Below are 26199 nucleotides of genomic sequence, written 5' to 3'. Positions count from 1 at the left end.
ATGCTCCAGGCCTACCTCCAACTTTAAAATAACACGAAACAATTTAATAACACGAAACAACAGATATGCTCCAGGCCTACTTCCAACTTTGAAATAACACGAAACAACAAATATGCTCCAGGCCTACTTCCAACTTTAAAATAACACTAAACAACAAATATGCTCCAGGCCTACCTCCAACTTTAAAATAACACTAAACAATTTAATAACACGAAACAACAAATATGCTCCAGGCCTACTTCCAACTTTAAAATAACACGAAACAACAAATATGCTCCAGGCCTACCTCCAACTTTAAAATAACACGAAACAATTTAATAACACGAAACAACAAAGATGCTCCAGGCCTACTTCCAACTTTGAAATAACACGAAACAACAAATATGCTCCAGGCCTACTTCCAACTTTAAAATAACACTAAACAACAAATATGCTCCAGGCCTACCTCCAACTTTAAAATAACACGAAACAATTTAATAACACGAAACAACAAATATGCTCCAGGCCTACTTCCAACTTTAAAATAACACGAAACAACAAATATGCTCCAGGCCTACTTCCAACTTTTAAATAACACTAAACAACAAATATGCTCCAGGCCTACTTCCAACTTTAAAATAACACTAAACAACAAATATGCTCCAGGCCTACCTCCAACTTTAAAATAACACGAAACAATTTAATAACACGAAACACCAAATATGCTCCAGGCCTACTTCCAACTTTTAAATAACACTAAACAACAAATATGCTCCAGGCCTACTTCCAACTTTAAAATAACACGAAACAACAAATATGCTCCAGGCCTACCTCAAACTTTAAAATAACACGAAACAACAAATATGCTCCAGGCCTACCTCAAACTTTAAAATAACACGAAACAACAAATATGCTCCAGGCCTACCTCAAAATTTTAAATAATACTAAACAGTTAAATAAAATTGCGCAATAACATCGACACGCTCGACGACCTCATAGAAATATCTAACTACGTCATACTAAGGGGATTTTCGGAAAGCTTCCAGCCTGAGCGTTAAAGCATTAACCGTAATATTTGCTCAATATCCCACGACATAGAAAACATATACTATTACATAGGGGTAAATAAATCGCACCAAGATATAGGACTTTTCCAATATTTCATTCTTCTTTAAAACTAAAGAGGGGCTGATATCTTAATTAAAAATAGATCAAATACACTACCACAATCTATTGTATGCAGAGTCATAGTGGCTCTAAATGTACTTACATTTCATTTATCCGAGATAAAAACAACAACATACAGTAGGGTGGGAAAGATGGGACACCTTGTACTCTAATTTCTCGTCTCTTTTGGTAGTAAACAAAGAACATTAAAAGGTTCATTTTCAGTTTGACCGAAAAAAAATGAAGTTCCATTAGTGGTGAACGTTGTACGAGAGACTACGAACTCATACAGCTCTTCAGATTAATTATAATATATCTCAGCATGGCCTACCAGAGATACTGTATAGATATAGTAGGGTGGGGAAAGATAGGACACCTTATTGTTCATTTTTCTCGCCCCATTTGATAGTAAACATAAAACAACAAAAAAATTTATAAAACCGTATCCTCACGACTCTCATGAACCGTTGTTAATTGTTTAAAACACGATCAGGACATTTAGATATTATGTGTTAAAATGTGTCCTATCTTCCCCCACCCTACTATATATATCTACAGTTTAGTTCGTCGTCTCAGACACCCATTTTCATACAAAAATGGCACCCATTTGCTCGCAAGCCATGTTTAATAATGTAAAGCATGTATATGACTTATAGGCATACCCATGTGCTCAGCACGCAGTCCACCAAAGTAAGACATATATTTATATACAATACACCGTATTGAACATTAGTTTTAGTTTAAATTACGGCTTATTTGAAATACCACGGCCTGCTATGGGGGGTGCTTAAATATATATACATATATTAAAATTATACATATATTAAAAAAAATATGTATAAATACGTTGAAAGAAAAAATGGGCGGGGCAATAAAGTAAAATACGTCATTGAAACGTTATTGCGACGAAATAATGAAAATACAAATATCCTTATTGGTCATAAACGGTTTAGGTGGGCGTGTACAACTGGTTGCAAAAATTGCTGCTGTGAAAAATTTTGCTTTTATGTAAAACACATTTTTAGCTGCGTTTGATATGTGTTTGTAAAGGCAAGTACTTCGGAAAGAAAAGAGTAAGCACTGAACTGTAGTAACTTCAATCTAGTGCAAGAGAATCTGAATTCAAAACAGAACAAAGAGATTTTTGACTTTGGTAAATCAGTAAAAGTGTTTAGTTTTTTTTAAATAAATAGTGGCAGCAGTTGTATTTGTTTCTTGACTAGTCTGACGCCAAATTGTAAAGTTTACTATGTAAAATCAGAGCTACTCAGTCGTGTTACTTGTCTTTATTCAGATTGACTTATTTTACTCATCCAAAATATAATTTTACTCATTCAAAAGATTTATTCGAACCCAAAATGCCGTTTCTCTAACCCGACTTCCGTGCATTTTGTACCGCTAGTAGACGCTAACGCATAACACAGCTTTAAAGTTCGATGGATCGCTTTAAAAGCGGCGCGGTTTATTACCTTACACTCGTATTTAAGACATTTGTAAAACGTCGATTAATCGATTTGTATGTAATACATATGAACCATGTGACGCGTATGTTGGGTTTTACAGACACACTTTTTACCTGACGCACTTACACAAATCTTTTATCCATAGTGCATTTTACCTACTGTCATTTTGCTGATTCGTTATTTCTATCATACGAAATTTGCTATGGTTTACAAAAATATAAATAAATGTTATGCAAATGTTTGTTGTAAAATACAGCAGCCAATAAATTGCGGGTGGTCTATGCTAATTTAAAGCCGTAAACTTGAAAGTAAATAATATGTAGCTCATTTAACTAATGTCTCCAAGACCCTAACCCATATCCGAACCCCACTTAATTCGTTTTACTTTGGCTGCTTTGAATTAGCGGTTTTCAATTTTCGCGCAATAGATATCAAACCTGAGGTGGCAGGGTGGGCAGGGACTTTCTGCTCTGCACTATCAACAAACATTAAAACCTAATTTGTTATATGAAAATGCGCCTATAACTATCAATGCTTCTTGTATGTGCTAAGGCTGTCTTGTCTTGCCCTACAGTACTATATAGTTTATACTAGCAGAGAGGCATTCAGTCTACCATCTTACTAGAGATAAACTCCTGTTACACATATGTCCCATGGTACCAACCTAATAAAAGTTACATGCGCACTAAGAATACACCCGCAGAGGCAGAAATCTCGGCCCAGTGGGATTTGAACCACGAACATCAATACCTAACCCTTAAAGGCGGAAGGGATATGCGGTTATAGGTGCCTTAGATGTGGTTGTCTATTTAACATAACGCTTTTTCGGTTCGTTTAAAACTTAAATAATTCTACGAAGGTCTTATTAGTGGCATTAAGAAATAGACAGAGTTTTTATGATAAACAACTACAATTTTTCTCAATAATGTGATGTGAATATAAGTATATGCAGAAAACCTAAATACGGGAAATAGCGTTATATCTGCGGTCGTTATACTTGCAAATAGGTACGACATATGGTTAACTTTTTTGTTTAAAAAAGTGTGGTCGCTACACTAAGCAGATATATTACTTTCGTAAAGCCGTTTTAATTTAGATAGCACATTTTTGTTCTAATTGGTAAAAACGTGTGCATAAAAGCACTGAATATTCGATCCCTTAAATACATGTACAGTTTAAGTGACCGCCAAGACGTTGCCCTCAAGGATTCAAACCGGACACTTGCCTGATTACGAAGCGTGAAAACGCCGGTAAAAGCTCGTAGTGGTTCCCATCCATTATGAATGGATTTCTCACGCGAGTTCTCTCTCTCCTCTTGGCTCTCTCTCGTTTAAAAATCACGTGACCGTGTAGCGTAGTCGGCAGATGCCCGATCGAAGTCGTATAAAGAACTCGGTATTAGTACACGAGCAAGAAACAGAGCCGTGTTAGATAATACTCTGTCTTATGTATAGCAGACGTGGCGATTGAAATTTAGGTTACCGTGTATATATGACTCATAGTTGGTAGGAGTATGAGATAGATTTTACGGTAGAATAAAACCAGTAGTTTCCTTTTTCTGTGTTGATAATATGCATAGTTCACGGTAAAGTAGTTTTAAACTGTAACAGTTCCCTTCAGTGTTTCAAGGTGTTAGGTATACCTGTTTAAGGTTGGTTGAATTTCAATGCGAGTTAGAACGTTGTTCCAAATGCTGATTATATCATTGTGTATAGTGGTTATTATAGCTTTGGAAACTATTAGAATAGTCACCATTTGCCACCCGTATAGGCGCGCAAGGTATTAAACAACGTACCTCTTATATTAAGACTGCCACGTTGAATCAACAGAAGTGATACGAGTGCTTGCGGATAAATCTACACGCGCACTGTGGTGTGTGGCTGACAACGCCCCAATGCTATAGTTAAGCCATCGGCATATGTACGCTACGTAGTAGGAAGCAGTTGGGACAGTACTATGGAAGTGCCTATTTGAGGATAGTGTTTATATAGTTATAGGGAGAAATTTAGCTTGTTTTACGATTGAAATTTTTGTTGCTAATTTCCGTCTCATCCCTTCTCAAGTAACATTATCCTCGATACTATCTTTAATCAAAGGGACAAGGGAACTGGTTTGTTATGCACCACAATTTAATGAAGGAAGTCGTGTTACATAAGCGGCACTATGGAAATGTATATGCTAAATTGAAGAGGTGGTGTGTATAATGGTTCTTGCAGCATCACACAACATTAGCGTATATTGTATACTTAATGTGTACTGCACAACAATGAAAATTTCTTATAATTTATATATTGATATTGTCAATACGTTATATTATTAATGTCGTATGGCTTAACCTGTATTTATAGTTTATAAATTTTCGCATAATCAGTTAAATTTATATTTATTAATCTTGTTCCATATCCGCAAGGTAGGTCGTAGGGAGTTGGTGACGTAGCAACGATAGATATTTATCTGGTGCTACTTTTAAGTTTCTGTCAGCAGAAATGGTGTCTTCGACGGTTGAAAACACGGAACTTGATCCTACGACCTTTGATGACGTCACATTGGAAGTTAGTGACGTCACACCTAAGGATAATGATGGAACGCGTGAGGATAGTGACGTCACACCGCCACCGAATGTGCCCACGAAGTATAAAACCACTGACGACACCCCTTCTTCTTTATTGGTCGACGGTTGTTCACCCAATATGGAAACGCAGGCTACACCCGCACACGTGACCGTGACCGTTCATGCGGAACAGTGCGATGATGTAGACGACCGCGGCAGTAACTATGACAACGCTGAAACCGAAAGCTTGCTTGAGACCAGTGACGTCACGATAAATGATGACGTCACGACTAACGATAACGTCACAGAGGTGACGTATGAGGTGCCGGAAGCGACAGTTATTGACGTATCGGGCAGTTCAAGACAGGACTCTTGGGAAAGATTAAAGTTAGCTTCAAACGAAAAGAAGATCAAATCATCTGAAGCAGTCGCTGCGCTTGGGAACCGAAACCAACGTAAGTTTTACGTTTAGTTTGTTTAATTAAGCGGGTTTTGATTTTATCTTAGCTTTTCCTATTACCCTCTCGCTTTAAATCTTCATGTGTAAAATGATTTTAGACCAATAATATTAAGTCAAATAAAAAAAAAGATTATACATGCCGAGCAATCATTTGATATACACAATACCATCGTCGGTCGTTTTACAATTAATTCCGGTCTATGGGATGAGATTGTTTGTGCTAAAACTGCTAACGGTATCCATCTTACTCCACTGTACTATAATATTTAGTATTTTTTTGTGCCAGAAGATCATTTTTTGTACAATATATTATGCCCGATAGCAGCAGCAACCAGGGCGTAATAAAACATATATTCTAGTATAGGCCAGATAACGACATATTTGCATCGTTACGCCCACGCATTCCGATTTTTATCATGCAGACAGTCGACATTCCGAATCTCCTCTCGGCTACAAAAGCTGGTTATTACGACTGAGCAGACGAAGAAGATTAGAAGTTCTTATCGGAGTTGGATTATCCTTATGGCTGGCATTCTTCGTTGTTCTTGCCATATTTATGAACGGTAAGTGACTCAAGAGTGCTTGTACATGGTCCTACAGTTAATACTGTCTGTACATATTTATATCCTTGATCGACAAAGCATAACTCTTAAAAACTTGGCACTACGCGTGTTACGTGATAAGTACTGTGGGGAGAGATGGGACACATTTAGTGCAAGGTATTCAAATATCCTGATCGTGTTTTGAACAATTAACAACGGTCTATGGGAGTCATTAGAATACGCTTTTGTATTTCTTTGAATGTTCTTCGTTTACTACCAAATGTGACGAGAAAATAGAACAAAAATGTGCCCCCTCTCCTACCTTACCATATAACCATTTCCCTCTCAAAATTTACAACGACGCTTTGTTTTACACTAGAATACAAGTGCCGACATACAATGGCATTACTGACATTAATCTATTAATGGAAGAGGTCAATTAATGGTAATTGCCTTCAAAATCTGTGCACTTAGTAACTAAGTGAGCCTTATTTATGCAAATCTTACTGATTGTACAACTTATACAAACAGTCAATAGAAATGTTACATAGACATTTTTTTCTACAGGCAAATCGTCGAAAACCTCTAGCGATAACTTTAACTACAGTGGAACGAAACTCACCCCACCACAGAAAGGAAACCATGGCCTAAACTTCACACACACAAGTAAGTCCCAAGCACAGAGGTTTATACTCGTCACTGCCACCATTGTGGTCGTATGTGTCTTTGGCAAGACACTTAGCAGCAGCCCAGTGGACACTAATGGGTTGTCTAAATTGTAAGCAACACCTAAATAAACATAAAAATCTAAAAAATCATCTATCTACCAAGTTTCATTCGTGGTAACTCGTAAGCTGGCACGAGATGTATGAAATAGAACACCCGTGTTATAACGACTGTCGTTTTCCGGTCACGCGAGAATGAAGCATTTATTTAAGCCATTTGTACAAACACGACGACGGTCGTTATGAAACAGTTCAGATAGTTAAGGTACAATAACTACCTTACAGAAACGATCAATCTTGTCACAAAGTACCAACCTTACTTTATTTGTAACAAAGCAATGAATCTTTTGCCAAGCTTCTCCTTTCTACTTTCAATATTTGCCGTTCTTTGAGGATTGGTATCTTACCCCTTCCCTGTAGAACTACAGGTCTAATTTCTATACTGTTAAATTAATAATTCTCCTCTCTAATTCTGTTCTGTAGTCAGTCCAAAGTCTGCGGTTTGTTAAACATACGAAGCAGGCACGAGCATTGTATAGTTATTGTGTTTATATAATACGATAAAAGATATTGGACCAACTTATCCCAACCTACTATATCTTACAGACACCCACTCACTACCCAGCGCAACTACTACTGTTACCTTCACCCCGACCCCAACCCTCAAAAACTTTCCATCTAAAGACGACAACCCTCCTCGAGTCAACCCCACTGTATCCGCCAATCCAAGTAACGAATTCAAACCAACTAATCAAAGACCAGATAAAACTACAGCAGTCTCGACCGAAGGAAAAGCTAAAAAATCTCAAACAACTGAATCGTACAATGCTATACCCACAACCCCTAAAACTTTACCCACCACACCCACAACCCCTGAAACTTTACCCACAACCCCTGAAACTTTACCCACCACACCCACAACCCCTGAAACTTTACCCACTACACCCACGGCCCCTAAAGCTTTACCCACTATACGCACAAATCCTACAACCTCGTCCGCTAACGTTCACGAATCAACCACGATGGCACTCGACAAAATGAAACAAATGTTTTCAGGTTAGTTTCGAGCAAAATGATGGTAATTTAAGACCTAATATATTTTAATATACTCCGCCGTAATTATTGTTGTTGCACATATTGTGTCGTTGAAATTTATTTTGTTATAGTACCCAAAAGCAAGAAACAAATGTAATCAGCTCAATTACGATAGCAGCAATGTTCAATGTTTACAAATGCGCACCAGCAAGTAAAACACGGAAATGACATATCGTTTGTAAAATACCGTTTGCATTGTTATATAAGTCGCTGGCCTGCTTTAAAACGATCCCAATGTGTCTTAAAACTGCCAATTAATCAACATCAAACCGTTCTAAAGAGACTGTTCTTGATAAGCCTAAAATCAAAGTGTTTATTCTAATTTGACTGCTGTATGCCACAATTCGTCTCTAGATATTGTAATATGCGAATATGTCCCTATAATAATGATCCTAATTCGTCTTGTTTATCTTGTGTTAGAAGTTTCATACGTCGCAAGCGCATATATTTTACAAACCAATGCAAACCAGGCGTTGACATGACTAAATGAAGACTTCAGCTATGTGTTTACATGAGTGATTTTGGTTTACCTTATCGTCTATTCCTAGCATTCACCGCATAGTTGTAAAAAAGTATATTAGTTTGCGGGTATAGAAGGCCTGGCGTTTGTGACAGCTAAGAGATTTTAATAGACCAAACATTTCAATTTCCAAAAGCACCGATGATGGTTTTTGTATTCTAAACCCGAACGTTCGAAAATTGTGTAATATTAAGAGCTGTTATCGTCACGTTTTTTTGCTCTGAAACTGTACATTCGGCGGTTATTTTCTGTGGTATTTGCAACTGGATATATAGTAGGTTGCGGGAACATGGGACACCTTTAGCACGTAATATCCAAATATCATGATCGTGTTTTAAACAATTAATAACGGTCTATGGGAGTGGTAAGGATACGGTTTTATAATTCTTTGAATGTCCTTCGTTTACTACCAAACGGGACGAGAAAATAGAATAAAAAAGGTGTCCCATCTTCCCCCACCCTACTATATATGTTGAAAGACTGTTCAGAAACTTTGGATGAGTGTTCTGAAATCATCTTGAAAAAGTTTTTTTTCTTTAAATTTAAAACCTTTTCTTCCTGTCCATCAACCTAATGTGTGGCTTAGATACCGAGAGTGCTTATTGCATACTTAGTCATTACCTCGAAACCGATGACATTAGGTACTTAGGAAATTAATTAAACCGTTTCGTTTGACTTGGTAATGTACAAGGACACGTATACACGTATCAGTTGTTTTCCAGTGACTTCCTACTACCGCTCGTAGGAAACCAGAACCTTCGAACGCATTTCCCATGAGCTATTTACATTACCGGCGAAACGCCGGTTGCTACTACGATTCAATATTGACTGAGTTACTCCCATGTTTGATATCCCGCGTTAAGGCGGTTTTAATTGCGATTTTAATCACGTACGCGAATAAGCTGTGTGTTGGGTAGTCTATATGGTGCTGTAGTAGGACGTTAGCTTTTTTATAATGGTAGATGCTAGTTCTACTAGAGCTTATAACATGAATGTGCCATTGTAAAGTACACATGCTTATCATACACTTTATGCTCGCTGTCAATTATAACATGGGTGTCTACTTATATACCAGACACCCATGGTGTATTCATACACCCCATGCCCACTGTTAAGTTATAACGTGTTTGTCGTTGTGAAAACAACACGCTACGTTTTCAAATAGCTCAAACGATTTTGGTTTTCCGGCCATTCCAGGATAAAGCAAGTTACATTTATTCACTCACACCGCACATTCTTACTTTATTATACCGTGTTAACGAGTCAATCTATATGGGGTAGGGGGAGATGAGACACCTTTAGTACATTATATCCAAATATCTTGATCGTGTTTTAAGCAATTACCAAGGTTCTACGAGAGTAGTGGGGATACGGGTTTATATTTGTTTGAATGCTCTTTGTTTACTACCAAATGCGACGAGAAAATAGAATGAAAAAGTGTCTCAGCTCCCCCCACCCTACCAACCAGTTAAAACTAAGGGAAAAAACATGTCAGTATTTAATCTTAATTTGCTTTCACTCAGTCACTTACCACAAACGCGTTTAGTTCGTTCTGTTCGATTTTCCTTTACGCTGTTTGGAAAATGTATTGATCGATACGTTAGCCGCAGTAAACCGATGCCCCAACCAGAGTAGAATGCTAAATGAATAAATCTTATATATACTCGCTTGGCGTGGTAAATTTAGAAGTTATAACAAGGGTGTCCTGCCAAACCGCATGCTTGCTTATGGTTTCCCACGTATGTTACTTTGTGGTCATTTTGTTTTGATTTTCTTATCCTTTGCTGAAGGTCTGTTTGCTAATCATTGTGCAACAACATTCTTGTAGTTACACTTGTGGAACGGATGTTTGTGTATAGTAATATGGGATACCGTTACCACCTGAATCCCCTGTTTTCTGGTAGTGTTTTTCAAGTAAAACTTCTGTTATAGAGTCGACGGACAACGGTCATATGAAATTATTCTGTATAAATGTTCTGCGTTTACTCAACTTTACTGTACCAAATGAACCGGTAAAATGGAAAGTTTTTGAAAACCTAAACTGTCTTACGTCACCCGACTATGCATTTATTGTGTCGTGAAAACAATTGAAACTGTCACCTTCTCTTAAAGAATTAACTCAAAAATTCCCACGCTTGAAATCTCCGTAATGAAAAAATGGCAATAAAATAAAACCCACTATCACATCATAGATATATTTGTTTTTTTTCCCACAGTGTCGTTTTAGGTAAATTGGAATTTGGACTTCGATATACGTTCGGTTTTCTGCTAAGAAATACCTACCGCTCTTAGCGGTCCATATATGTCGTTAATATCGCGCGTATCGCGGTCCACGGTTCGTTACCTCTCCGAGTAATTTATACAGTTGTTTTGCCGCACTTAACTTAAGTGGGGAATTCGAATGACATTATGAGAACGAAAGTGACAATGCCGATTGTTAAAACATGTTGTGCTCAGAAGAAATAACCTCTTTATATAGTAGGGTGGAGGAAGACGGAACACCTTTAGCACATAATATCCGAAATTTCCGATCGTATTTTAAACAACTAGAAATGGTCCATGGGAGTCGTGAGAATACGTTTTTTTTTATTTTTTGAATGTTCCTTGTTTACTACCAATAGGGACGAGAAAATAGAATGAAAAGCTGTCCCATCTTCCCGCGCCCCACCATACTAATTTTTTTTTAAAACAAAATGTGTTGTAACCGATCTACCGTGTCAATTTCAAGTAACCAAGCGATTAGACCTAAGAGCAATTTATATAACACACTCGTGCTTCCTCATGTTATTAAATTAAAAATATCCGTTAAAGTTAAAAGTCAGTCACACCTGTCAGTGTCATCTAGGGCCTAAACAATAATCAATTAAAAAACTTGTTAATCTCTCATTACTTCTAAAACCATTTTGTTGTCCCCTATAAAAAGCTGTACATATGTTGTCCCCTTTAAGTTGTATGTTTGTGTCCCCTTTAAACTCCTTAACTTTGTCCCCATTGTTTTTTGTATATATGTTTTCCATGTTTTATTTTATGAGTATATAACCTAGGCTTTGTGGGGTTTTTGAATCATTACAATTATGTGCTACTGGTGTCAACATCCTTTTGAACTGAGTGACCTTGAGACTTTCATGGTAGCAGAGGATGGTTATAACTTTTAAGTACTCTATTTATTAAGTTAATAATGGCACTTTCAAGAAGATCTCCACCAAAATTTGTTGAAAATGATTGCTATGTAGAATGGAGAAGGAAGATATCAATGTGGCAGTTAGTCTCTGATGTTAAAAAATCTGAGCAAGCAATCATTGTAAATCTTTATGCCTTAGAGGGGCATGTCAAGGCTCAGAGGGCCATCTCAAGTTTATCAACTGAAGAGCTGCATTGTGATGGTGGATTGGATATTCTTCTAAACAAATTGGATGAGGCTTTTAAAACAGAAAAAGTTGATGAAGCATACTGTGCCTATGTGAGGTTCAATACATTCTCAAGGTCATCTCTGTCTATCAATAACTACATACTTGAATTTGAACATTTGTATAGTAAAATATGTAGCCATGGGATGGAATTATCTGACGCAGTCTTAGCTTTCAAGTTAATGGATGGAGCCAATCTTAGTCATGATGAACGCCAATTAGCACTCACGTTGGGTGCCGATTTAAAGCTCAAAACTATGAAGTCCTCTCTAAAAAGGGTTTTTGGGAATACTGAAGCTGTTTCATCAAATGTAAAGGAAGAAGTGTTTGAAAATCAATATATGAATAGGAAAAAGACTCCAGTGAATTGGAATAAAAAGGACACACAACGAAAACAGAATCCACGGAACAAGTTTGGTTATATAAGCAGATGCGCGATTTGTGACTCAAAATTGCATTGGGCTTCAACTTGCCCACATAAAGAGCACAATGTAATGTCTACGACATTGGAACCTGAAAATGTGGCCGTCACCCTACAGACAAACGATGACAAGATGGAAGTGTTGTCGAACGAGGCTGAAAACCACGCTGTGGTGGACACAGCATGCACTAAAACGGTATGTGGTCAAAAATGGTTCACAAAGTTTATAAAATCGCTTAAAAACGAAAACAAAATTAATGTTAAAACCTATCCAAGTAAAAGTTCCTTTGTATTTGGTGATGGAATGAAGGTCCTATCACACAGAGCAGCATGTATACCAGCTTGTATTGCTGGTGTTAAATGTCAAATTACGACTGAAATAGTTAATAAAAACATTCCCCTTCTCCTCAGTAAAACTTCTCTAAAAAAGGCTGAAACCCTAATTGATTTAAAAAATGACAAAGTTACAATGTTTGGGAATGATGTCAATATAAAGAATACAACAAGTGGACATTACTGTGTTTCCATTCACCCAGATTTGCCTGTGAACAATGAAGAAGTTAATTTACTTGAGCGAAATGAATCTACTGGAAATTTGAACAAGACATTAATAAAACTGCATAAGCAATTTGGTCATGCGTCTTGTGAAAATATGGAAAAATTATTAAAAAGTTCTGGAAAACTAACTCCAGAAATGTCCAAAATGATTCTAGGCATTGTTCAATCATGTAGTACGTGTCAAAAGTATAAAAAACCACCAGCTAGGCCTGCAGTTGGTTTGTCCTGGGGCTCAGATTTTAATGACACTGTCGCTATAGACCTGCATGAATTGGAACATAATATTTGGTATTTTCATATGATAGACACCTTTACTCGGTTCAGCAATGCTGTTGTAATACGTTCAAAGAGCGCAAGCATTATTGTAAAAGAGTTTTTAGTCAATTGGATTAGTTTGTTCGGTGCACCTAAAAATGTTTTTAGCGACAATGGACGAGAATTCAACAACAGTGAATTTCAAGATATGTGTCACAATTTCAGCATCACTGTCAGGACAACGGCGGCATATTCACCATGGAGCAATGGTGTCTGTGAAAGGCACAACTTAACACTCACAAATATGGTAAACAAGGTAAAATTCGAACAAAAGTGCAACTGGGAAACCGCTGTTGCTTGGAGTGTGTGTGCCAAAAATGCGTTCGTGAACCGGCTTGGCTTTAGTCCCCACCAGCTGGTATTTGGTAGAAATATTAACTTACCATCAACTCTTACAGATAATCAACCAGCACTTAATGGAGTATGTGAAAGCTTGGATGTTGGTGCACACTTGTCTGCGCTACATGCTGCTAGAAAAGCTTTCATCTCCGCAGAATCTTCTGAAAAAATTCGTAGAGCTCTCCGGAAACAAACTCGTCACACTGGTAATGTTTTCGCTATTGGAGATGCAGTTTATTACAAGCGTGATGACTCTCCATTGTGGAGAGGGCCTGTAAAAGTTTTGGGCCAAGATGGTCCTGTTGTTTTCCTTCGACATGGAGGTCAATATGTCAAGGTGCATAGTTGTAGGGTAACAAAAGTTAACGAGCCACATCTGGTATCGGATCTCGATACTAGGGATCAGACAAACAGGGTTACAGATGATTCGAACAAAGAAAGTGAATCTGATGACTCATCTAGTGATGACGATGAAGATCATTCAGAAATTCGTCAAGTTCCAGAATCAACGGTTACAACATTGAATCCACAAAAAGTAAGCTTACATCCTAAAGATAAAGTTAAATTTTTAAATCAAGAAGGGATTGAACATCAAGCAACAATATTGGGTAGAGCTGGAAAAGCCACGGGTAAATATAAAAATTCGTACAACATAGAATATGAGTCACCCAATGACCTGTATGGCAAACGTACATGGATTGATTTTTCGAAAGTAACCGGATTGGAACATGTTAATGATGAAACTAATGAACAAATTAATAATGAAACTACACCACAAACTGAAGAATCATTTGTAATAACCAGTGATATTTTTAGTGAAGCAAAAGAGAAAGAACTGTTAAGTTGGAGAGAAAATCAAGTGTTTCAAGAAGTAAAGAACCAAAACCAAAAGTGTGTATCTGTGCGTTGGGTTTGTACCATGAAGAAAAAAGGTGATGATATGGTACCCAAAGCAAGATTGGTTGCAAGAGGCTTCGAAGAGCAAAAACAAAATCTACAAAGAGAATCACCTACTTGTTCTAAAGAAGCTGTGAGAATAATGTTGAGCGTAGCAAAACAGATGAAATGGCGCATGAACAGCATTGATGTAAAGACAGCTTTCTTACAAGGTGAATTAGTTGATCGGGATATTTATTTGAAACCGCCCAATGAGGCCAATTGTCCACCAGATGTTGTTTGGAAGCTTCGCAAATGTGTATATGGGCTGGTCGATGCATCCCGTTTGTGGTATGAGAGAGTGCGACGTTTTATGATAGACGCTGGTGCGAAACCAAGTTCAGGAGATCAAGCAATGTTCATCTATCATATCAATAATGTTCTACAAGGTATGATGTGTGTTTATGTGGATGATATACTGTGGATAGGTAATGATCAATTTAAAACACTCGTGATTGAAAAACTATATAAAACATTTACCATTGGATCGGAAAGCAGCGAAAAATTTAAATATATCGGCTTAGAAATGAAAGAGACGATAGGACATATAACAGTAGATCAATCCTCTTACATAAAGTTGTTGGAACCTATTAATATTAGCGGTTGTCGTCGTGGCAACATGAATAGTGACGTCACAGCTGTTGAAAAGGAGTTGCTTCAAAGGAAAATTGGCCAACTTTTATGGGTAAGCTCACACACTAGACCGGATATATCGTTTGATGTCTGTGTTTTGGCTACAAATTTTAACAAAGCAACTGTAAAAGATATTGTACACTGCAACAAAGTTATTAGAAAGTTACATAACGAAGATCTGAAAATTAAGTTTATGTCTTTAGGTGACGTAGAGAAATTAAAACTTGTTGTGTATTCTGATGCAGCATTTGCCAATTTACATGACGGTGGTAGCCAAGGTGCTTTCCTAATATTTCTTGTTGGAGAAAACAAAAAATGTAACATTTTGTCTTGGCAGTCGAAGAGAATTAAAAGAGTGATTCGAAGTACATTGGCAGCAGAAGCATCTGCAGCATGTGATGCAGTTGAGGCTGCATATTATTTGTCATATATGATGACCGAGTTGTTCTATGGAAAAGGACATGGAACAAAATTACCAATTCACGCCATTACAGACAACAGATCATTGTACGATGCAGTTCATTCCAGGAAGGGGGTTGCTGACAAACGACTGCGAATTGACATTGCAGTCCTCAAAGAAATGATGGAAACAAATAAACTTTTATCAATGGAATGGGTTGAATCGAAAAAACAACTGGCTGATGCATTGACCAAACAAGGCGTTTCATCTATACCGTTGTTTAACGTTTTACGCTATGCATGTTTAACTTAAAAAAGAAAAAGAAAAAATATAATGAATTTGTTAATCTCTCATTACTTCTAAAACCATTTTGTTGTCCCCTATAAAAAGCTGTACATATGTTGTCCCCTTTAAGTTGTATGTTTGTGTCCCCTTTAAACTCCTTAACTTTGTCCCCATTGTTTTTTGTATATATGTTTTCCATGTTTTATTTTATGAGTATATAACCTAGGCTTTGTGGGGTTTTTGAATCATTACAATTATGTGCTACTGGTGTCAACATCCTTTTGAACTGAGTGACCTTGAGACTTTCAAAACTAACAAAAAGTGAAGGAAGGGGTCTACCGTATAAATTCAAAGGAACCAAGATTTTGGACCTAAGAGTAATATACGTTAATTCATTTATTTAGTCGACGCCCAAAGGCACCGCCGGTTTCGCGTCGCTGTATACCTGTTCTCCTATTGGTCGCCTACACTCGTACCATTCTGCGCTCACAAATGCTTGAACTATGACGTCACTTTGCTTACGACCGGCGTGAAGGATTATCGGCTTTTGTGATGTCATATAGACACTCAACTCGAAACCGCGACTGTATGACTAAACGACGCGCGCTTTTATTTAAACGTTAAATTTCTAAGAGGCGCCTTTCTTCTAAATAGAGTTTCCGTTGTTATAGCACGCGCGTTGCGGTGTCCTATTTCATTACTATAGGATCACATGTAACTCCATGTATTGTTCAGTTGAATTGACATTTTAATTTATAATTTATCATTATTGTCCTGCCTATTTAATCTTTACGATTTTCAATTACCCGACTAATATTACTTCATTACGTAATATTGAAACATGGGATTCTTGGGGTTTATTAGTCACGCTTTTCAACCGATGCTTTTCCAACAGCAGTTTTTACCCTCAGCGTGGTTGTTAGGTAAAAACAAATGATAAAAACCTTGGCACGTAAATCCAGATAAAAAATTACTTCGGAAAAAGTATAAATCAAACATAACTTCAAAAACACATAAAAAACGTGTGTTTTAAACTTGAGCAAAATTAACAGTTATTTTACTTCCAGGCAAAGATGCAAGCTCAAGTTACATAATCGGTGTTGGCCGGGCCGATATTACGGGACCTGCAGCAGATGTGAATATGGTAAGCAGTTAATGCCCCAGTACGTTTCACTTATGCAGCAGATGTTGCTGCTATATTTAGAGGGGTGGGTGTGTCTGGTGTGTTTATTATGCAGCAGTACCACGCAGTGGGCTGTGCCCTTTGTAAGCTATGCATAACTGAGTGCTTGTTAACTTTATCCTTTGTACTAAACTAAGAGGAAATACTGCCCAGTGTGCTAGAAGAGGAAATACTGCCCAGTGTGCCAATTTCGGTTGTAAAAGTGGTACACCTAATCCTACAAAATATATCAATAAAGCAAATAGTTGTCTGTTACCCATATGTATGGCCTATCATCACTGTGCAAATACATGACCTATTGCCTCTAACACAGAGGTTACAGGTGTGAGGTTTAATTCTGTAACCAGTTTGATTTTATGTGTCTCTGGGTAAAACATTTAACAATAATTGCCCTAACCTAGTTGTCCTTTATTGATGAATACATTAGCCTACATTCATTTATAGACACGTTGAGAAATGTTTATGAAAGTTATTTAACATATTTCTTTCTTACAGATGGGTTATGCGAACCCCAACCAAGTGTCCGGTGGGCTTCATATGCGACAATACGCTCGTGCCTTCCTAGTTCAACAAGGTCGTAACCGTATATTATTTGTCAACGTTGATGCTTGCATGGGGTCCCTACTTGTAAAACTAGAGGTAAAAAATATAAAAAGCAAAAAAATAGGATTTTATTTTTATCTACAACTCAACAGTGTTTCTTAACCTTACAATTTGTGGTCTCCTTTCCGGGACATTTAATTTAAACACATATTTTTCCTTATATAGTGGAGACATTTTCACAGGAAACCAAATTATCCACTAGACACTTTGTTTAAAACGTATCCAATTTCAGGTCTTAAAGGTTCTAAAGCAGAGATATGGAAGTTTGTATGATGCAGGCAATGTTTGTATAAGCGGGACTCACACTCATTCAGCCCCTGCAGGTTAGTTGCTGAAGCTTAACCATACAAGTGTGTTGCTCTATGAGCGCTTGCAAGTTGGGGTAATGAACCGAATCCACCTAAACCTTAGGCCAATGGTGTTTGACGTTGTAGGACCTTACTCATGTAGAAAAGAATGTGCATATAAAATGTTGAGGTAATGGGCCAAATCTGCCCAAATTGCGGGCCCATGGAGGGCATGTTGTAGGACCTCACCCGTGCCGAACAGAATGCTGTGTACATTATAAGGTTGGGGTAATAAATTAAATTTGGAATGGTCTGCCACACTTTAGTATGGAACCTACCCACATAATAGAGATACAATAAACTTTAGTTTACTTTACATACTGTAAGCTATCTGTAAAAAATATTTTAATAAAATATTGCTACATGGACTCCATCCTAAATCTCAGTTCCCCAGCATGTCTAGTCATAAAACCCAACCCATATTTACACAACTTATCAATTAAAAAGTGTATGCCCAATAATTTAGCCCATTTTTCATCCAGGTTTTCTTCAAGATGTGTTATTTCAAATCACCTCTATGGGTTATGTGCCTGAAACACTAAAAGCAATGGTTGAAGGCATTGTTGAGGTAATGTATGTTTGTTTGTTGATATAATAGCAGATGTATATAACAGGCATAGTATGTTTTGTGTGGGTGTGTATAGAAGGGGAAACCCAGGCTTAAAGGTAGGATTAAGGTAAGTTATGCATGCCGTACAAACTTCTATTTTTAAACCTTGACAGAGGGCATATAGGTAGGACAAGTTATATAATATGATTATCTAAGTTAGTAGTAATCAAACCAAACATAATTTGCAGAATTAATTTTGACGTTATTAAAATGATTTTTTATACTAATTTATCTAATAATAAAAGCTTTGAAGCAACCACAGCCTAGTATTTACCTATAGATTGTTCAACTATAGACACAACACTCTGTATTGTACTAATAGTATGAATATTCCCTTTAACCGCCTGGGAACAAGTATTGAAAAAATGCATTATGAAACAGCAGGTGTTTACAAAAGACCCAACACTCTGTATTAAATTATTAACTTGTTTGTTGATTCAAGATTTTTTTATAACAAACAGAGCATTCATATTGCACACGAAAGCGCTGCCCCTGGAAAAATACTTATGAACAAAGGCGAGTTATTGGATTCTAATATCAACAGGAGCCCACTTGCTTATATTAATAACCCGGAACAAGAAAGAGCAAGGTATGCAGTTTTGCTTTTATCCAAGGGATACAAGGTTCAAGGCTCACTGTCATAACTATTTTCATTCAAAAAGATTTTGTGCTCAACCATTTAAAACTTTTTAAAATTTAAATTTATCTCAAAAAAGTTTAAAATCTATTGTCTGGAAATCATTTAAAACCTTTTTCATTTGTAATAAAAAAACAAAAAATGTTTAGTTGCGAAAAACATGAAGACATGTTGTCATGTTCTATCATTGAAAGAGCCTTTTTCTGATCAAAATAATTCACATTATGTTGCAACTGTTTATGTAAGATTTCCGAACCACAAAAAGAAAATACAAAAGTGTTAGCTTTATTATAAATAAACAAGCTTTATATTTCCGTAGGTACAAGTATAATGTGGACAAAGACATGATATTGCTCAAATTTATTGATGCCAATGGAAAAGGTAATACCACATAATTATTGTTCTCAATTGATGTGTTTTTAGTTACTGTAATTAATTGTTATAAATAAAATCACCTAATTTTTTTGGGGGAGGGTAATTTTATTTACATGGTAGTTGTAGCTATCCCATTAAATTATTGGCATCATTTTTCCTATTTAACCTAATCATTTTATTTAACTGGTATAGTGGTATGTGAAATACACCTATTTATCACCATTAATATAATTACTATGATATCTAATAATTTCCTTTTTCCAGGTATTGGAATGATCAATTGGTTTGCTGTCCATTGCACAAGTATGAATAATACCAATTCCCTTATAAGTGGTGATAACAAAGGTATGTGTCATGTAGATAATGCCAATTATTATGCAGCGTTCATTGATAAAATTTAATGCTGTAGGAATTGGCGAAAATTGCATTCACACTTGTACTATAGTAGACTAGTTTAAAGGTCTATTTGGTAACTAGAGGATACTGGGTTTTAGGCCTACAAGATGAAACAGTCCTTTCATAATGAAAAAAATGATTATCAAATTGAGTTAAAATTCTCGTTATAACATAACAAGATTAGGTGCTATGAAAAATTTTTTTTTTGTTGTTACGTATTTCATTTTCTTCACAGTAATGATTTCTAATTTTACATAAAGGTTATGCTGAGCTGTTGTTTGAAGAGGCAATGAATCCAGGTTCAAAACCCGGGGAAGGGAGTTTTGTTGCAGCGTTTGCTCAAAGCAACGAAGGAGATGTGTCACCTAATACTAGAGGACCTCACTGTATAGATACAGGTGTGGGGGAGTGGAAATATGTTGCTGTGTTTAGTAACACCTTTTGAGTTCTGTGGCTCCTTTATGCCATGGAACTTTTGCGACAGACACTTCAGTTCGAAATGTTGTTTTTGGAAAATTTTGGAGGACTTTTGCATTTACTTAGCAATAATTTCTTGGTGTATATTTTTACTAAAACCCAAATTACACATAAATCCAAGTTTTATAGGTACGTTATTTGAAATTTAATAACATCATCTACAAAATTTAAAATAGTTACTTGTAGCAATTTTTCTCTAAAAAAATGTCAAAATTATTATTTTTTGCTGGCACAAACACATGTGCTGCAAGAGAGCATTATGTAAAAGTCGGTTAAAACCAAAAAATTCAAACACACATCTCGCCCCTAAAGGGTTATGGTATTTGTTAATTTAAATAACGTGTTGCAACTGTAAGGGAACTTTATGTACACAAACTCATGAATAATTTAGCTATTATTTCCAATACACAGGTGTTCCATGTGATAACGTGCACAGTACATGTGATGGTAAAGTTCACAACTGCATAGCAAGTGGACCAGGAAAAGACATGTTTGAAAGCACGAAAATTATTGGGAAAAATCAGTTTGATAAAGCAATGGTAAGATTTATTCGGCAAATAAATAAATGTATGTCACTTGTTTATCCTTGCAGAGCAGGAAAAAGCAGTTGTTGTAACAGAGTGTCCTGCTTTGTATACATTTTGAGGGTGTCGTTTTTTGTATTATGCTTACTGTTAAATAGAGAAAGTTGTTACTTATTTTTGTTAAACTGATGAAATTGTTACACACTTTCAAAAAGCAAAAAATACATTTGGTTTTGTCATTTATATTCTTGTGAGTGGGAACCTAAGTGACTTATTCACGGATGCCACTCTCATCACCACAGTAAACAAAATATTAACCTCTAGATCCTGACTCGAGGCCTACATGAGAGAGCTGAAATAAAACCAGGAAACTGATTATGTTGTGTACATAATGATGTTAAGTTACTTCACTATTATTATACTACATAATTCCTATTTATATACAACATCCTGTGTGACTATTTTTACAGAGCTTGTACAAGAATGCAAAGACCCATGTGACTGGACCAGTACATGCAGTGCATCAATATATCAACATGACAAACCAGACTGTTACCTTAAACGCCACCCACACAGCCACAACATGCAAACCTGCAATGGGGTTCAGTTTTGCAGCGGGAACTACTGACGGACCTGGAGTTTTCGACTTTAAACAAGGCAAGTGGTATTGAATAAATGGGAGTTTAGCAGCCAAGCTTTTATCTGATACTTTTTTATTCAAGTAGTTTTTACCTGCAGTGTGTGTAAAAAAACTGTTGTTTTGCTGATTCTCCTCTCTTTTTGCTAATTTCCTTCTTTTGTTGATGTATTAAATAATCTGATCTTCGCTACCATTTCCAAAGCGATAAAAAATAAAATAAAAATTATGTTATATTATTGAATAAATAAATGAGTGTCTATAATTTATCCTTGCATGTGGTGGGGCTCGCTCAAAAGTTATAATATGGTTGTTCTATTTCATAGACTGTTCCATTTACATGCATACATAGTTTTGTTGGTGTATTCTAACGGGTGAGAACTTCAGCGAATTAAATGTGTGATTTGTCCATGGTTGGCACTTCCATGCCCACAATCGAGTTGCTCAAGCTATTGCAATGTGTGAATAAACACTTAATAACTATTTTTTTTGTAAAAAAATTTTTTTCTCTTTAAATCTGTTAAATGAGTCTTCCACAGGGGACACAAGTGGGAACGGATTCTGGAAAATAGTTCGTAACTTTTTACACGGACCGTCTAAAGAACTTTCAGCTTGCCATTCACCCAAACCTATATTACTTGCTACAGGGGAGGTAAGTTTAGTTGGGATGTACTTACTTTTTGCCGTTCCTGCTATTCCATATTTAACCATCCAGGCAAATTGTCAGCCATACAAAAAAAAGTTACCCACAAAGTAACATACATGGTAACTTGTAGGCTGGCAGAAGTTGTATGAAATGGAACACCCATGTTGTAATGACTGTTGTTTTCTGGCCACGCGAGGATAAATTAGGTTACTTTCTTCATTCAGTTTAGCTAAACAGCGGTTCGCTATATTACAGTTTTATGTTATATATTGACTGCAGTTTTACCGTTTTTGTTTTAATTAATTTTCCACAACATAAAATTAAATATGTTGTAACTTCTAAAAAGCGGAAACAAGGTGTATGAAACAGAAGTCTTCTCCTCTATTTCGAAGTTGTCTACTACTTGACTTCATTACTGTGACCCAAGCGACAAAATAAAGTCAATTATTTATTCAACAATAAGTATTGTTAAATAACTTGTACAATTATCATACCAGATGCAATATCCGTATCCATGGCAACCAGATGTAGTCGACACGCAATTGTTTAGGATTGGTCAGTTTTTGATTTCCGCTGTTCCAGGAGAGTTCACAACAATGTCTGGGAGGAGATTGTCGCAAGCTGTTCAAGAGGTGACTGTCTGTGTGACTTGACACTGAACATGATGTGTATAAATACACCATGTATGCCTGGTGTATAAGAAGACACCCATGCTATAACTTGACAGTGAGCATGAGGTGTATGAATACACCATGTATGTCTGATGTATAAGAAGACACCCATGCTATAAATTGACAGTCAGCATAAGGTGTAAAAATACTCCATGTGTCTGGTGTATAAGAAGACAACCATGTTATAACTTGACAATAAGCATGAGGTGTATGAATACACCAGGTGTCTGATGTATAAGAAGACACCCATGTTATAAGCCAACAGTAAGCATGAGGTGTATGAATACTCACGTTTGTCCTTTTGCCTAACACCACACTCATTATGTTTCAGGTTTTCACTGAAGCCGAGCCAAATGTTAAATTTGAAAGCGTTATTGCCGGTTTATCGAACACATATTCTGATTACATTGCTACATATGAGGAGTATCATGTAAGTGGTTTATGTTTTATAAAGTTTAACAGTTAAAAACCTAACCAATAGATTTAGTTAGCAAGAGTTAACATATAAAAAAATGCTTGATTTGGATAAAAAATTATTTTATTTATTTTTATACCGCAACTATTAAAAAAAATGTTTTTGAGGTGTATTCATTTCATTGTTCTGTTCTTGTGATATGCTTTACGGTTTAACTTTCCATATTATTGTTACTTTCATTGGCATAAAATCAAAAGTAAAACTATTTCAACAACTGATTGTACACTTACAGGTACAGAGATATGAAGGTGCTTCCACCATATATGGCCCTCATACGTTAGAAGCTTATATTCAACAATATAAGAGACTTTCACAGCATATGATAAAGGTAAGTCTGCACCAGGCATTCTACTTTAAATAAAATCGTATTTGAATGTAATGCCTGTAATTTGTCATTGGATGATGGAAAACTCAATATAATATACCATTTTAATTTACAAAGGGGTTACAAATTTTATACACCTCATGCCCACTGAACCCCATATACTGGCTTCTACTAATGACAAATAAATTTATTTTTATTTAATATTTAATTTTTACAGGACGCACCATTAGGGCCAGGTGGTGAAGCTCATGATATAATAGACAAGTTGAAATCATTTGTATTGCCTGTGATAATGGATACAACTCCATTTGGATATTCAATGGGAGACACCATTGTAGATGCAAACAATACTTATTATCAGGTAAATGGTTCAAATGAATTTCGAAAATTGATTTTATGAAAAATGAAATTCGAAAATTGGTCATATTAAATCGAAACTTGTAAATGAATGAGATGTTTAAAAATGGTCTATATAAAGTTTGGAAATGGGTAATATAAAAATGAAATTGTAAAATAGCCCATAAATTTCTTTACATAGGGGATTTTTTGAGACTTTGAAAAATGAAATCCCAAAATTGGTCATATTAAATCGAAACTCGTAAATGACTGAGATGTTCAAAAATGGCCTATATAAAGTTTAAAAATGGCTAATATAAAAATGAAATTGTGAAACAGCCCATAAATGTATTTACATAGGGGATTTTTTGAGACTTTACAAATGCCCCAACTCTTTAGTAAACCCTGATGTTGTCATTACACTGTGTGGGTGTACGCACAAGATATTGAAAAATACTTGAAAAATATAACTTATTTGTTCACACGCCGCAATGAAATGTTCTGTTTAATTACCCTGGCCTTTTAAATTTAGTGCAAAAAATAAATAAATTTTATTTAACCAAGAATTATATTCTATCTACAGGGGGATACTGTATCTGTTCAGTTTTACTCTGGCAATCCAAGAAACAGCCCAACAGTAAGTTACATTTATTTAATTTTATAAAATAATAATCGCTTCACTTCACTAATTTACACCTCACATTGTCAAAAAGTAATTATTTAAATGAGAAATGTGTATACTGTTAATCAAATACTTTTTTTAGTTCAATATGACTTTCCTTGAAGTTCAAAGACTTGTCAATCAAACATGGGAGGTTGTTTTAAATGATGGAGCATGGGATACCAGGTAAATAAATTCAAGTTGAAATAAATTAATTTTTTTAAAGGTGCCGTGGCATAGGCAATGTGTAAAATACATGTTTAAAGCTTGGCGAAAAGTAATGATACCTTATGGGTTGTCTAAATTATCAGCTATACATGACAAAAATTATCCTCCGAAAATAATCACTTACAAATTTCAGGAAATTGACGGTCGCCGCCCCTCTTAAAATATAAATAAATTACATTGATTAATTTATTTACACAATACAAATGTTAGGGGGGAAATGGTTTAGGGTTTCATTAAAGAATATTTCTAGGCATTCAGTTTGTGCTCATAGTTAAATTTCATTTATATTCCAATCTAAAGATTCATATGGGAGAGGTCTTCATTTATGGGAAACATTCGTGGAATAAGTGAAGCTACCATCAAATGGGACATTTCACTTAACACACCACCTGGAAAATACAGAGTTCATCATTATGGGCATTACAAGTGGGCGCTGAACCACAAGATTTATCCATATACTGGCCATTCTAAAGTTTTTAATGTACAACCACTGCCATAATTTAAGCTATTGTAGTAGAAGCTAGGCTTGCTTTTCTGCCGTGTCTTCAAGACGTAACGTATTATGAATCGCAAATCCTTATGACGGCGCTGTCTGAAGGGATATAATGACCACTGAGTTGCAGCTTCTATTTTATACTCCACTTATAAACCAAGCAACTGTGAAAATTACATTCCTCAAATTAAATCAAAATTCTTAAACGCCAAGTTCACAACCCTATTGATCTGTTGAATCTTTTACACATTTTTTTAGATGTGCTGCTAATTTAAATGTTTAGACAATTTATGCTGTTTGTATTAAAGTTATATATGTATAATTAAAGTTATATATGTATAATTATATTTATGTGTTTAAGTTCTCTTAAATCACAAAATTCAGTCTTGTAATTGATGAAGTTATGTGTATGTACTATTTAATCTTTTTTGAGCTGTTTATAGTGATTTGAATTGTTTTTGATAACTGCACGCTATTAGCACTGTGTTGTAACATGTTTGTACATCTTGGCTGAATTGCAAAAATGAATAAATTTATTTCGCCATGACTTTTCCATGTCTCATTTATGTCCTCTTTCCATGTCTCATTTAGTTTAGGGCAGTTTGTTGTTTAGGTTGTTTTTTTTTCCAACATTTTTTTTCACGTGGTGAGAACGTTGAAACAGGGACAAGTCATAGAAAACAAAAATAAAATTTGCCCATGTTTTAGACATAGCCAAGAAAATATGCCCTTCTGGAACAACTGCAACCACCAAGGTTTTTTAAACAAAACAAAAAAAG

At 35.9% G+C, this 26199-nt stretch overlaps 2 protein-coding genes across 3 annotated transcripts; both read left to right on the top strand.

Annotated features, from left to right (window-relative positions):
* Positions 1-4998: 4998 nt before the first annotated feature.
* LOC149732498 (neutral ceramidase-like) lies at positions 4999-25967 on the top strand. Its single transcript, XM_089883280.1, has 22 exons — positions 4999-5615; positions 6043-6183; positions 6730-6828; positions 7494-7943; positions 16864-16940; positions 17475-17618; positions 17815-17905; positions 18412-18497; positions 19001-19128; positions 19496-19557; positions 19816-19896; positions 20208-20345; positions 20836-20963; positions 21419-21605; positions 22125-22237; positions 22729-22863; positions 23234-23332; positions 23610-23705; positions 23920-24063; positions 24622-24675; positions 24803-24885; positions 25228-25967. Exons 1-22 carry the CDS (start codon positions 5096-5098, stop codon positions 25424-25426), a joined length of 3255 nt encoding a protein of 1084 aa, XP_089739406.1. The 5' UTR covers positions 4999-5095; the 3' UTR covers positions 25427-25967.
* Positions 7956-14496, top strand: LOC149732499 (uncharacterized). 2 transcript variants are annotated; one of them, XM_089883284.1, is made up of 2 exons: positions 7956-14077; positions 14359-14495. In XM_089883284.1, the coding sequence occupies exons 1-2, from the start codon at positions 11681-11683 to the stop codon at positions 14359-14361; spliced, it is 2400 nt and encodes a 799-aa protein (XP_089739410.1). In that variant the 5' UTR covers positions 7956-11680; the 3' UTR covers positions 14362-14495. The 2 variants fall into 2 exon arrangements, with proteins under 2 accessions (XP_089739410.1, XP_089739409.1); XM_089883283.1 differs by having other exon boundaries at positions 11435-14171; positions 14359-14496.
* Positions 25968-26199: the final 232 nt, after the last annotated feature.

The sequence above is a fragment of the Ciona robusta genome, chromosome 8, assembly GCF_009617815.1.
Source record: "Ciona robusta chromosome 8, ASM961781v2".
NCBI lineage: Eukaryota > Metazoa > Chordata > Ascidiacea > Phlebobranchia > Cionidae > Ciona > Ciona robusta.
The sequence above is the reverse complement of the archived record's forward strand: the minus strand, read 5'-3'. Positions and strand labels throughout refer to the sequence as shown.

Excerpts from the sequence above, each read along its gene's own strand:
- LOC149732498 (XM_089883280.1), top strand. The coding sequence starts at position 5,096 with ATGGTGTCTTCGACGGTTGAAAACACGGAACTTGATCCTACGACCTTT. Across the intron at positions 5,616-6,042 it reads GCTTGGGAACCGAAACCAAC|ACAGTCGACATTCCGAATCT; the intron begins GTAAGTTTTACG and ends TTTATCATGCAG. Across the intron at positions 7,944-16,863 it reads AATGAAACAAATGTTTTCAG|GCAAAGATGCAAGCTCAAGT; the intron begins GTTAGTTTCGAG and ends TTTTACTTCCAG.
- LOC149732499 (XM_089883283.1), top strand. The coding sequence starts at position 11,681 with ATGGCACTTTCAAGAAGATCTCCACCAAAATTTGTTGAAAATGATTGC. Across the intron at positions 14,172-14,358 it reads TAGAGCTGGAAAAGCCACGG|TGAAGCAAAAGAGAAAGAAC; the intron begins GTAAATATAAAA and ends TGATATTTTTAG.